We start from the raw sequence: 14,417 nt of genomic DNA, 5'->3' as shown, positions 1-14,417 counted from the left end.
ATGTCCCAACGCTTCAGAGTCCGTCCGATCTTAAGCAAGATCTGGGGGCGTCATAGGTGGTATTGGAGCAATGTGTCTCTGGGTTAAACCCACAGGTCCCTAGGAATTATACCAAAGTATAGGCTTGAATTTCCTAAGTATAGGAGTTAGTACGAGTATCTAATATGCATACACATGTATTTCAAGAAGTGACACATGACGTGTGGTCGAGTTTCCAGGAACCCTGGTGGAAATAACAACTAGGAAGATCAGAATCCTCCAATGGAAGGAGGTTAAGGATTAGCTGAAGTCGTATATTTGCTGACTGATGTGCTCAAACATCAACAATAGTAGCAAGTGCATGTACCTAGTCCTGAAGTTAGGTGTTATTCATACGAGAAGTTTTTGGTTCATAGATACACGCAATTGTCTGGAAACAAAGGGGCCCTAAGGATAGAAAAATGGATTACCGATCTAGAAAGGACATATGAGATCTACATATGTACTGAGGACTAGAAGGTACTATATGCTAGGTACCTTTTTCAAAGAGAAACTGGCATTTGGTGGGATACACACAGGTAACTTCTAGTGAGGGTGCTGAGAACGCTAGCTGCTTTGACTTAGGGAAGATTCAAGGAGACATTTGACAACCGATTCTTCCCAGATTCAGTTAGGCAATAGAAGGCACATGAGTTTGTGTTATTTGGGCCTGAAATATTTTACCCCCTTCAAATCTTAAAAAATGGTGTATAGTTGTGTGTATGAGAGAGAGTTGCCTACTTTATCCTTTTGTTCGTATCGATTTATTATTATTGAATTTAATTTCGAGCTTAATTACTCGGAAGATACTACTCAAAACCCTGGGGTAGGGGTGAGCATCGACCCAGTCAGAGTTGGAATCACTAAATTCAACTCTAACTCCGACTTTGTTCGAGTCTGAATCTGAACTCTGACTTTGACTTATCGGAGCAGGGTCGAATTTGAACTTTTGTTTTAGCTTCATATTTAGATTGCTAAACAAGACTTTTTTGTGGCCTTTCAAATTTTAGGTTTACAAAAAACATAACAAAAACTCTTTGAACAAGATCAACAAGATACCCCTGTTAATGGTCTTTCCACATTAGTATTTACAGTAAATATTTAATTATAAAAAAGCATTAATAGTAAATATAATAGGAGCCCAACAATTACAAAAATCATAGGTTAAAAATTCAGCTACTCCCTCAAATGCCATATCAGTTGCTAGTGTCTAATTTACTTATAACTTATTTCTATATAAGACTTATTTCTAGTATCTAATTACATGTTATTATACATTACTATTACATGCTATTATATTAGTATTTAATTTATTTCTAACTTAATTATATACTAGACTTATAGTGTCTAATTACATATTACTATACTTTAGTAAATTAGTATTATGTGTTATTAACTTATTATACTAGATTTATTTCAATACTAGTGTCTAACTTATTTCTACACTTGATTATGTATGGTAGTAATACTATGATGTTTACATATACTAAACTATTATTAGCCTATTTATATTATAGTATAAGTATATTATTTTATAATAATTAACTCATACTATTATATTGTTGAATTTAACTATATAAGTTCTAGTTATATAACTATACTAGTATATATAATCAATATATTGATAAATACATATTTTTATAACATATATACAATATTGGAGTCGGAGTCGGTCCCATCGACACCACCGACTCTGACTGAAAAACTCAAAAGAAAACCCGACTTCAATTCAGTTTTCTTGGAGTCGGAGTCAGATTTTTGAAATTTTGCTCAGCCCTATCGTGACGTAAAATGTCAAGCTCCCAGCCTCAAGATGATGATATGTACATCTAACTTTGAGCTCAAAATTGAAGCTTAGTAGTAGTAGTATAATGAAATGCTGAAAGTGACGACCCGAACAACATGAATGGCATGCAATAAGCAAGTTGAGGCACCGAAAAATATTTCGGGAGTAATGGGTAGACAATTTTATATATAATAAGCAAGTACTTCACACATTATCAGCAATCATGTCGATTTTGATGTCTCATGTGTAACCAAGTGGAAGCCCAAAAACGTAATAACTAGCCAAGTTTATATAAGCCGCCAATGCTTGCCAACCACCTCCAACAGCAACGCCTGCAAAAATTAATGATTCAAAATTTATTGAAGGGGCGGGAATGAGAAGCTTATTATACAGCATAGATAAATTAAGGAGAAGCCAAATAATATGAGACCAGAAATTACAGGTTGAACACTGTTAAGAACCATGGTCACGCCAAGAAGGAATGCTAAACCAGAGACAGCTTTGTGTAAATCTTCACCTGCTTGTGAAAATGATGCAAAATAATCTTAGGATTACCACCATGAAAAAAATCTCGATGAGTAGAGACTGAATTACTGTCACAAAAACAGAGTATTTTGCAGCTCTTGGATGTCCCAATCCAAGTTCATTGGAAACTCGAACACTGCAAATTGGGAATAAAAGAGAATAAACTATGCAGTTGCAAACAATCAAACATAGAGCAGATGCCAGTATTCATTTCAATAGTAGATAAAATAATGAAAATAGAATCCTAAGAGACCAAGCACAAACACATACTTTACAAGATGCTAGTTGTTGATGCCAAAAATTGCACAACAAGCCGGAAGGAGAGAAAGAGTCATTCTTGACCCGCTATGACGATCTGGTCCTTGATTAGTGTGGTTTGGAGCCCTCGGCGTGGTTCGGTGTGGCTGTGTGTACGTCTATGATAATGAATGGAAAACAAATACTGAGAATGTAAAAGAGAGGGATACACATAGATTTATGTGGTTCGGCATAAACCTTACGTCCACGGAAGTTTTGGGGAGGAGAGATTCACTATAATATGCTTGTTTTACAGTCTCTCATAGTCTTTCATCCTCGTTGTACAATGGACGTCAGAGGTCAATCTTCTGGTGAAGATCTCGTCGCTGGAACTCTTGTTATGAGGTTGAAAAAGTTGAAGGAGAAGCCTAACCAAAAGTCCTTGAAGTCGTCTGGTTCTCTCTCTTTTATCCTATGCCTCCTCCCTTGCTTTATGTCACGTCTGGCCTCCTCTATGTCACATCACCTATTTTCTCCTGACACTCTTTTCCTCTCCCCCATTTTTCGTTCCCTCTTTCCCTTCTTATCTTCTATTCCTTTCCTCTTGATGAGCCTTGGACTGGGCCTAGTAGGCTTACTTTGGACCTGGTATATTTTATCCCTTCCACTAATGATCCATGTAATTTGTCAACCTACACATGAATGTTAGGATTGTCCCACATCGGTTGTGGAAGGAGCTTGTGGTCAATTTATAAGTGTGAGGGAAAACCTCACCTCTTGAGCTAGTTTTTGGGGTTGAGAGAGTCCATGACCACCCAACATTGGTCTCAGAGCCCAATATTCATTGCATCTTATTTGTTTCCTACTTGATTTCCAATATTCACTGCATCTTATTTTTCTCTTTGTGCAAACCATCACATATTTTGGTGAGAAAGTTTCTCCTCCATAAATAAACATATTGAACTTTAATGTAGAACTAGGGGTGAAAAAAAAAACCAGTGAACCGATAAATCGGACTGGACCAGACATAACTGGTGGGTTTGGTTTAGTCCGGTATCAGTTTCATTTTTTTTCAAAACTGGTCAAAATCGGTCCGGTTTTAGTTTTCCTTTTTCTAACACCAGATCGGACCAGTTTATATATATATTTTAATTTTTTAATATTATATAAAATATTTTTTATATGATTTTTTTATATTATATAAAATAATTTTGTATTAAGTGATAAATTACTAATTAATATAATATTAAATTTTAAAATCCTATATTAGTATAGTCTATTGTATTATAGTTATACTAATACTATATCACTATATATTATAATATACTATGATATATCACTATATTATATATTATAATATATCACTATAATCTATAATACAATTATAATATATATTATAATATACAACAACATATTATCACTATATTATTATATATTATAATATACTACATAATATACCAAAAAAATCATATCGAACTGGACTGAAACCGGTAAAACTGAAAGTACTAGTTTAGGGGTGTAACTGATATGGTATTGATTTTTCAAATCTCAAAACTGGTATGTATCGGTTCAGTTTTGAAATATGTCCAAAATCGGACTGAACCAGACCAGTTACACTTCTATGTAGAACTCAAATTAAAGCCATCGATGTGAGGACCCTGCCAGCGCAATGGGACAAATAGGGGTGTAACCAGTCCGATTTGATCCGGTTTTGGGCGTATTTTAGAACCGAACTGCATTACACCGATTTTGAGAATTGAAGAACTAATACTGGATCGATTCACCCCTGATACTAGTACTTTTCATTTTACTGATTTTCATGATAAACTAGCAAGGTCGGGCACTTAGGAAGTTGAGCTTGGAATAACAAACCAATAAATTAAAAAATAATTTTCTAAATATAAAAATAATATGCAACAAAAATAAGAACTATAGTAAAACTATTATAGTATACATACATTATTTATAAGAATCATATTATCATATATGTTAGTGATAATATGATGGTTACATAAAATTTAAATTAAAAGGTTTAATGTTATATTAATTTTTTGTTATTTATAAGATTTTATGTTATAAAATTAAAATTTATATATTATATAAAATGTTATAATAAGATTTATAAGATTTATTTTTATTTTATGTTATATCAAATATTATATTAATTTTATGTTACTAGAATTATTATATATGAATTTTAAAATCTTAAAATTTCATGTTATATTAATTAGAAATTTAGTAAATAATATATATAATATAAATAAATCATATGACAAATTATTTATATATAATATATATATATATGAACCGGTCCAGTTCAGTGTAAAAAGACTAAGATCAAAACTAGTTTTGAAAAAATGAAACCAGTACCGGACCGAACCCATTTTGCACCAGACCGAATATACCGGTCTAGTCCGGTTCGGGCTGGTTTAAAGCTTTTATTTTTAGCCCTAGGACAAATCACCAATGGATTTGAGTAGAAGGAAATGATGAGGGACACTCTGTTGATGTGGCAAAGAAAATTGTTGCGGGTACTGCAAAGTGTAGTTACTCCAATATGTGGGCGAGCAAGCACCTTGTGGACATCTTGGCAGAAAGGTCTCTAGAGTTAGGTGAAGATGAGTGTCTTATCTCATGGTAGACGAGTTAGAAAAGTCACCTGCATGAAGGCGAGAATGAGGAGCTTAAGTGGCCAGTAGCTCTGATGAGATAAGAGCTACTCACTCTGGGCAAGCAACAACCTAGGAGAAGCTAGATCAAGTATGGGAGCTTTTCGGAACAACACAGAAGATGCTTAGAAGAGTGGTAGCATCGTATGTAGAAACTCAAACTCCAATTAAGAGTCACAACCAAAGTGGCTCTGCTAGAGGGATTACGACTCAGAATGTCATATCATCTGAATCTAGAGGTATGCCCTGATGCCATGTAGAAGATCCTCACTCAAGGACAGAATAAGGAGTTGGCATCCCATAGGGAAGTGCGGGTCATGCCTGGCCATCTATCTCTGTCATCTTGCAGTACGACAGTTGAGGCCAAAGAACTCATATTCAAGCATGCCTGGAGTCAGAGATGAGTTAGAAGGATGTTTGACGATTGACATTTGACTTGGCTTCTAAGAGGTGCTTGACCATGCTAAAAAAGTAAAACCGGTTAGCGTAAATAATCCAAATTACAAATGTGAAATTTGTAAACCTAAATCGCTTTGCTAGAGCGTGGCAAATATTTGAGGTGCGCTGGCAAAACTTGTAGGCAGCTATGTTTTGGCGATGATGAAGATCCTGGGTCCCGCGATGCCAAGCAATTTATTTTGATAGATACATTAAGAAGCTTGAGCAGTGCCCGAGTGGGGCTATGTAGTAGGTGTTTCATGCCACAAGAGCCATTTTTGCTAGTAAAAATGAAATTAACACAAATTTTGAAGGAGACAGATCAGAGTGGTTTAGCTGTTGTAGCCGATTTTTGCTTGACTGAAATTGCCCACTGCTGGTTATTGTTTCCTTTTTCTCTTTCTTCTCTTTTTTTTTTCACTGAGCAAAACTCACTATGGCTGTCTAAAGCACTGTGGTTGAGCACGTCATGTTCAAGGAGGGTTGTGTGGCCAAGCATCTCACTTTGTGGTCGGTGAACTTCTGGCTGGGGAACCTTGTGTCCGAACACTCATTGTTGGAGAACTCCATGTTTGAGTGAGGCATGGAAATTCTATTGACCAAGGAGCCCAACCAAGCTCAAGTCGTGCAACTTTCAGTAGTCGAGAAACTCGGGCCCAAGGGAAGCTATGCTAGATTGAGGACAAGTCGTTACCCTCCACGAACAACTGGTCTATAGTTCTCATTGGTGCACGACAACATATACCTTCCGTATGTGTCGTGCTTAGCATACATAACATCTCATGGTGACGGAGAACAGGCAGAAGACACTACCATTCCTATTTGGGTGCTAGGCTAGGCAGGCAGTTTGGGCTTGCTTTGATCAAGGAAGTGGTGGGCCCCTATACTCACCGTTTGTGTCTCGGGCACGTTTTTGCGTGCCCCATGCATGCACCATGCATGTTGTAGGTTTCATGTGCACAACGGGTGCCCAGGAGAGGTGAGGCCTCAGTGGTTAGGGAATTTGCAACCGTACAAGTTAAGGCCAGGAAACTGAGGCTAGGTATGGTTGGCGTGGAGCTGGCCTTGCAATTTGGATCTTGACTGAGGGTGACCGAGTTATATACATTGCGATTGTATAAAGCAATGTGGCTGGGCAACTTAAGGTTGGGACACCAAGGCTGGGGAACTTCTAGTCGGGGGAAAGGCTTGGCCAGGCAAGGTGATGCCCGCAATGGGTGGCCAAGGAACGTCTATGGCTAGGCAAGGAGATGCCAACCAAAGATGCCCGAGGAGCGGTCCATGCCCGTGTGACCGGTGAAGAAAGTCCTACTAGCACTTTCTGTTGTTGAGGACCACCATGCCGGCGGCAGAAGATGCCCGCGGGTCCAATAGTCACCTTTGCAGCCAATGGGCAACTGGGGAGTAGTGCACGGTGCAGTGCACCCATTGTAGGAACCTTTGTTATGTAGTGGCAAAAGACTCTGGCAGCCCTTGTGGGGGCCACCTATCTCTCGTCTGTTGTGTGGCTAGTCGGGACACCACGATCCTTCGATATGCACGATGATGGGCATACGTTGGGTGCACTGTACCCCTGTCCATGGATGGCTGCTGTCACAGAGTGGGCAGACAATTCTGGTGGTCCACGTGGTGGCCATCAACAGGTTTACCTTGCTCCCGATGGGCTGTCGTGGGCCTCTTGGGTGCACTTTGGTGTGCACTCTTTATGCATACTGTGCATGGATAGGGGCTGGCATGGCAAGGATTATCGGCAGTCCACGTGGTGGCCTGAGATCACAACGCAAGTCCAAAATAGTTGTGATCAAAAGAGTACTGAAGATTCAACTCTATAGTACAAGTAGTAATTTAAATTAACTACTATATTATCATCGACATCACATTGTGCTTAGTCTACTATTTCCAGTTGGTCGATTCCCGGCTCTCTTTTAGATCCTGTAACAAGATCTACCATTCAGGAAAATGGTAGTTGAGACTACCAGAGTGAGATTTGATTACAAATCTCAGCAAGTTATCAGAAAACCTCCATATAGGTTAATAATGCATGTATGACAGTAAAACAATGAATGCATAATCAAAGTCATAAGTAAGCATAGCATAACTTGACATACAACATAACATAATTGACATAACCTAAATTGAAAATGAACTGACTTGACTTGCTTGACATTGACTTGATCTGAGACTTGACTTAGTATGAACTTGATCTGAGACTTGACTTAACATGAAATTGATAAGAGACTTGACTTAACATGAACTTGGAATCTTATTCTTTAACTGATTAAACTTACTTTATGGGTGCTACATGGGTCCCCTAGAGCCATGTGTCCTTGCAGATTATCACATCACAACATAGGTATCTACAACAGTTGTAAGTGTGTTGTATGTGCCACATAGTGTGTGGACCCATACTTCATGTGCCACACTAACTGTGGGCCCCACAAGAGCTGAAATGTGGCTCCATCACCTGGCGCGCTCTGGTGACCAACTAGTTAGGCCCCGCTTGCTACCTGTTGACAGTATTTTGTCAACTCAGGAAATTTCACACCTATTTAGACACTCCAACATGAACGAAGGAGTTTCACAAGAATATTACCTCATCTCTTAGGGTAGTGATTGACATGAATAACTTGATATGACTGTTCTCGAAATACACAAACTGTATTCGAGACAAAACGTGACTGGAATACTAAAGGACCGAAGCCTTGACAGAACACGACATGACTTGAATGCAACTCAAAAGACATGACTTACTTGAGATAGAAACATTTTGTAACATGACATAACATATAACAGACAATATTTTGTAACATGACATAACATGTAATAGATAACATACTTAACATGACATACTTGCTACAGTGAATATTACATGACATGATATATTATAGCAATACGTGATAGAATATCTTGCATAACAGATGAACAATTTGCGATAGAATAAATTCTGTGTAACAGATGAATATGTAATGACTTGGCATGTCACATATGATAACATACATACATACACTATAAATCCTTTACTCATCACGCGTACACATAGAACTAATAGTAAGTTAAAAGCTAACTTTCCTTGGTCTTCATGTTTCTAAGCAAAACTCAAGCGCGATCACAAAGAACTGAAAGTAGTAATTTCTAAAAGTTAGAACTTAATTACTAACAATTAGAAATATGAACAAATATTAACATAGAGTAAAATTACCGTTTTACCCACTACATATGAGAAAATAATCATTTTATCCATAATTTAAGGATTTTGCATCCTAACTCCAAAAATCACCAAAATTTACATGAGGTATGTAAATTTTGTCATAAACTCAAATATCAATTCAGAAAAATTTAAAACTACACACAACCATGAAAACTCTATAGGGGCCAAAACTTTTTTTTTTTTTTTTTTTTGATAGGGAAAAACTTCATTTCATCAAGGTATAAAACCTTAAAAAAGTGTACAATAGTGTTGATCAATAAAAATTACATTCTGAATGAAAGGAGGAACATTATTCCACCAAATACTGGTATCTTCAATTGACCATGCATATCTTGCAAGGCGATTGGCAGCCTCATTGGTAGATCTATTACTGTGTTGGACATTTTGCATTGAGGCAATTTTTGCATCAGATTTTTAATATCAGCAACCAATGATCTGATTGAAGCATTTGATTTAGGCACCTTATTGACTTCTTCCACCAAGAACAAGCAATCACTTTCAATAATCAGTTGAGAAATACCAATATTCAAGCATAATTGTAATCCTCTCAACAAAGCCATAGCTTCTACTTGCTTTGGTTCCAGTTGCACAGATTCTGCTCTACTAACTGCCATGAGGACATCCCCCACATGATCCCTTAAGATAGCACCCAAACCAACTTTATTCAACTCAAAAAAGAGGGCCCCTTCAATATTGAGTTTAAAACAATTTTGAGAAGGTGGTGACCACCTATACTACAGATGCTTAGTAATAGCAAGTCCCTTCTGATGCAATGCATTACCTGTCTTCAACTTCTTTGATAAAGCAAACCCAATAACATGCTGTGGTGGTAAAGAAATCTGGTCGTGGACCATCTTATTCCTTCTGAACCAAAAGCCCCAAGCCATTAAGAATAAATCCATTAACTAATCAATTGAACCCTTTAAGAATATTTCCATTGCAGTTGAAATAAAGGAACTGAAATGGAAATCATGTTGTAAAATAGCAAATTTTTTAACCCAGTTCTCATAAACAGGGGGCATAACAACAAAGCATGGCTTAATCTTCCATCTGGTGTTTACAGAAATAAGATTGGCCACTTATATCCAGCTTCCTGTTAATCAAATTGGCCTTAGATGGTAAACTCTCCTTGCATGCTTTCCAAGCAAAAACTTTAACCTTATGAGGAATTCTTAATCTCCAAAGAGAATTCCAAAATTTCTTCATTATAGCACCATTTAAAGTCTCACCACAATCATGTTCCAAATGGATTTTAAAGAATATGTAGGCACTTTTAATAGAGAAGTTACTTGACTTCTCATGCTCTGACATCCACTTATCCATGTAACCTAAGGCTCTGGGGTGTATTCTTAGCACAACCTCTGCAATTTTTGGATTGAATAGAGCTCTCACTTTTGTTAGATTCCACCAGTTGGTACTTGGATCAATTAAAGAAGACACCTGATCCTTTAGTTGACAGACTTGCTCCTCCCTCTGGTTATTACTTTCAGCAAACAATTCCTGTCTTAGATTTTGATTCCCAGGAATCTATGCATCTCTTAAAATGTGAATTGATCTTCCATTTCCCACATTCCATCTACCACCTTTCACAAACAAATCTTGGCCTCCCATATTCCTTTCCAAGCATAGGAGGGGTTGCCACCTATAGAAGCTTCCAATAGGTTTCCATAAGAAAAGTACCTAGCAGCATACATCTCATGGAATAAGCTCTCTTTATTTTGCAATAATCTCCAAGCTTGTTTTGCCAACATAGCCATATTGAAAATCTCAAGATCCTTAAACCCCATCCCTCCAATAGATTTTGATTGGCACGTTCTCTTCCAGCTTATCCAATGCACATTCTTTTCCTCATTTTTTTGTCTCCACCAATATCTAGCCATCATACTCTCAATCTCAGAACAAAGTTTGGCCGGTAGCTTGAAACAACTCATGGCATAAGATGGAATTGCTAAAGCAATGGCCTTGAGAAGGATCTCCATTCCTCCTTGAGAAAACATATTACCTTTTCGCCCTTGCAATTTTAGCCAGACTCTATGTTTGATATCAGCAGAAGCAGTGGTTTTAGACCTGCCTATCAATGGGGGCAGCCCTAGATAATTTTCATATTGTTGCAGTTGGGATGAGTTCCACAGGTTCATAATAGTCTGCCTCTTCTCCATGTCTACATTTGCACTGAAAACCATTGATGTTTTCTCTTTGTTCAACTACTGTCTTGAAGCCATTTCATACTAGCTCAACAAAGTTTGAAGTTTAGTATTCGTAGTGACATCTGTAGTATAGAAAATCAAACTATCATTTGCAAATAGCAGATGATTAAGCTTGGGGGCCCCATGAAAAATCTAGATACTAGGACATATCTAGAAATCTTAACTTCTTTCAAAAGGTTAACCAATCCTTCAGTGCACAAGAGGAACAGGTAAGGAGAAATGGGATCTCCTTGCCTCAATTTTCTTGAAGGAACTATAAAACCAGTTGGTGAGCCATTTATTAACATAGAGAAAGAGGGGGTCATAACACACTTCATCACAAGCTGAATTATTTTATCATGAAAACCCAATTTTCTCGTAACAACTTCAAGGAAGCTCCATTCTACCCTATCATAAGCTTTACTCATGTCAAGCTTAAGGGACATAAAACCTTTCTTTCCTTTCTTTTTCCTTCTTAAGAAATGAAGCACTTCATAGGCCACAAGCACATTATCTGTAATAAGTCTTCCAAGTAAGAAAGCTGATTGAGAATCTGAGATGTCAACATGTAATATACTCTTGATTCTATTAGCAATAACCTTAGATGTTAGCTTATATATGACATTACATAAGCTAATGGGTCTAAAGTCACTAACTTTTTGAGGAGATTTCTTCTTAGAAACCAGAGTGATGAATGTGTGATTGACAGATTGTGGCAAATCACAGGAATTCAAAGCTTCTAACACAGCAGAAGTGACAGAACTACCAAAATCAAGCCAGAATGTTTGGTAGAATAAAGATGGCATGCCATCAGACCCAAAGGCTTTATTAGGGTGCATCTCTTTCATAGCTTGGAGTACTTCATCAGTTGTGTATTCTTTAGTAAGTTCCTCATTCATGTCAGTAGAGACCTTCCTTTCCATCTTATCAAGGATGACTTCTTGCTCTCGAGAACCTGTAGAGGTAAACAAGGTAGAAAAGTGGTTGATAATCAAATGATCACAGTATTCTCATTCATTCCAACTGCCCCATCATCCATCAGTTTGAATATACAATTCTTTTTCTTCCTTTGGGAAGCTTTAGCATGGAAGAATTTTGTATTTTGGTCACCTTCAGCTAGCTAGAGTGCCCTCGATCTTTGTTTCCACATTATCTTTTCTCTATCCATCCATTTCTGCTCTTATTCAGCAGCAATACCAACCTCACTAGAGTTTAAAATTGTTGGATCTTTCTCTTGTTCCAGTGACAGTTAAGTCTTAGCCTATTGTAGCTTGACATGCACCTTACCAAAAGTTGATTTATTCCACCTTTGTAATCTGGAACTGCAGCCAGAAATACACTTCATAACACCTTGCAAGTCACTACGAGAATCAGCCTTGATCTACTCATCCTTGATTATTTTTGAACATTCAACTTCCCCAAGCCACATTGCCTCAAAGTTGAAAGGCTTTGGACCACCCTTTTTAATGCTTGCACCTTCTAACTCAATCCAAATTGGGAGATGATCAGAGTAAGAAATAGAGCCATGAATGACTAAAGCCCTATTAAACATACTACACCAAGATCCATTTCCAACAAACCTATCTAACCTTTCAGAGATATGAGAAGCATTATGTCTTCCATTGCACCTAAAGTCTCCCGTGACTAACCAAGCATCAGTAGGATCCTTTTTCAATCTCCTTAACAAATTACAAGTTTCCATTCTTCGTGTAGTTTCTGGTTGACCATAAACACTTGTTAGAACCATTGTCTTGAATTATTAGTTACCATAGCATCGATGTGAGAAGTTGAGTAACTAAGGACAAATAATTGAACTTCATTCTTCCATAGCATTGTTAGGCCCCCACTCCTACCCAAAGCTTCAACAGTTAGACAATAGTCAATTTTTAAGCGAACTCTACATAACTCCATCTTAGCAGCATTAAGTTTTGTCTCTTGCAAGAACAAAACATCGGGAACTTCTCTTTTGATAAGATAAAAAAGAGCACGAATACCGCGAGGGTTTCCAAGCCCTCGTGTATTCTAGCTTAAAATCTTTATTGATCTCGGTGGGGCTATGTACTAGCCTCCACTGATAACTATTGGTTGTTGTCTTCATTCTCTCCATAGATTATTGCTTTATGTTTCAGTCTCTTGGAAGCTCTGGTCATTTCCATAGAATCAAAGCAGATAGCCCTTTTTTATCTCCCTTGTTCATTGATAGATGGAGACTTATGAGCATGAGGCCTTAAAACTCTTTTCCATTTACATGAGAAAGTTGTATTTTTGGACCCTTCTGATTTCTCCTGCATGTGCTTCCCGCCATTATCATTTACAAAATTCCCCTCAATAGGAATGACCAAGTTAACCCTTTGTTGATCACTATCCATACTAAGATTAGTATTATCTTCACTAGGTAACACTCCCAAATTATCTCCTGGAACTTTGCTACATAGCTGTTGGCCTGAGATATGCTCTATCTTATTGCTTTCTTATAATGGAAACTTGGGATCATCATCACAACATTGAAAGTTAACCATGATTTGCACCTCAGAATCCTCCTCACAGCTGTTATCTGCATTAATTTCCGTATTCTGATGCACCGGAGAATTGTTGGGGACCTAGACGTTCTCAGGAGTTGTTGGAATATTGCCATATTTTTGCTGAATCTGTCTATCACGCGTAGGACCCCCATAATCACCAAAGTTACTTGCACATAGCCATGATCCATATGGAAATGCTGAAATAGATAATTGCTCCATTGCTGCCATCCCCTGACTGCAATCCTTATGACTATGGCCAAGAGTACCACACACATAACAAATATTTGGGAGAAATTAATAAGAGAAACGAGCCCAAATAGGATGGGATGATCCCACACAAATCTTTTTTCCACGCAGTAATGGCTTCATCACATCCAAGCTAACTCTAATACGCATAAAATCTCCACATGCTAATTCATCTTTCTTCATATCCACCTCCACCACCCTTCCTAACTCCTTACCAATGATATTCCCCATTTTCCAGTTCCTAGCCATAATTGGAAGATCATGAATATGAATCCAAAAAATTACCTCTGCGAACAACGCTTGATGAAATTGTTGGAGCCCTTCTACATCACTCATCAGCACCAAATGTTTATCAAACGCCCAAGGACCCTATCGTTTCACATGTTCTTTATCTCGAGGATCATCAAACTCAGCAATAAATAGATTTGTACTTACATCCCTGATTGAGATCGGCTTATCAAAATGCCGTAGCTTCCTCATCATACTCTTAAACGCTTCCTTGTTGAAGTGTTTAACAATGTGATGTTTAAATAACAAACATCTTTCACCTCTTTCCAGTGTACCATCTAAAGATGCTTCATC

At 37.6% G+C, this 14,417-nt stretch overlaps 1 protein-coding gene across 1 annotated transcript; it reads right to left on the bottom strand.

Annotated features, from left to right (window-relative positions):
• Positions 1 to 9,919: 9,919 nt before the first annotated feature.
• Positions 9,920 to 11,064, bottom strand: LOC121235437. Its single transcript, XM_041131782.1, has 2 exons — positions 10,562 to 11,064; positions 9,920 to 10,385 (listed from the first exon to the last, which is right to left on the bottom strand). Exons 1-2 carry the CDS (start codon positions 11,062 to 11,064, stop codon positions 9,920 to 9,922), a joined length of 969 nt encoding a protein of 322 aa, XP_040987716.1.
• Positions 11,065 to 14,417: the final 3,353 nt, after the last annotated feature.

Source organism: Juglans microcarpa x Juglans regia, chromosome 6D (assembly GCF_004785595.1).
Source record: "Juglans microcarpa x Juglans regia isolate MS1-56 chromosome 6D, Jm3101_v1.0, whole genome shotgun sequence".
Classification (NCBI taxonomy): Eukaryota; Viridiplantae; Streptophyta; class Magnoliopsida; order Fagales; family Juglandaceae; genus Juglans; species Juglans microcarpa x Juglans regia.
Note: the sequence above shows the minus strand (reverse complement) of the source record. Positions and strands in the feature narration are given on the sequence as shown.

Excerpts from the sequence above, each read along its gene's own strand:
- LOC121235437 (XM_041131782.1), bottom strand. The coding sequence starts at position 11,064 with ATGGTTTTCAGTGCAAATGTAGACATGGAGAAGAGGCAGACTATTATG. Across the intron at positions 10,386-10,561 it reads CATGAGATGTATGCTGCTAG|ACAGGAATTGTTTGCTGAAA; the intron begins GTACTTTTCTTA and ends TCAAAATCTAAG.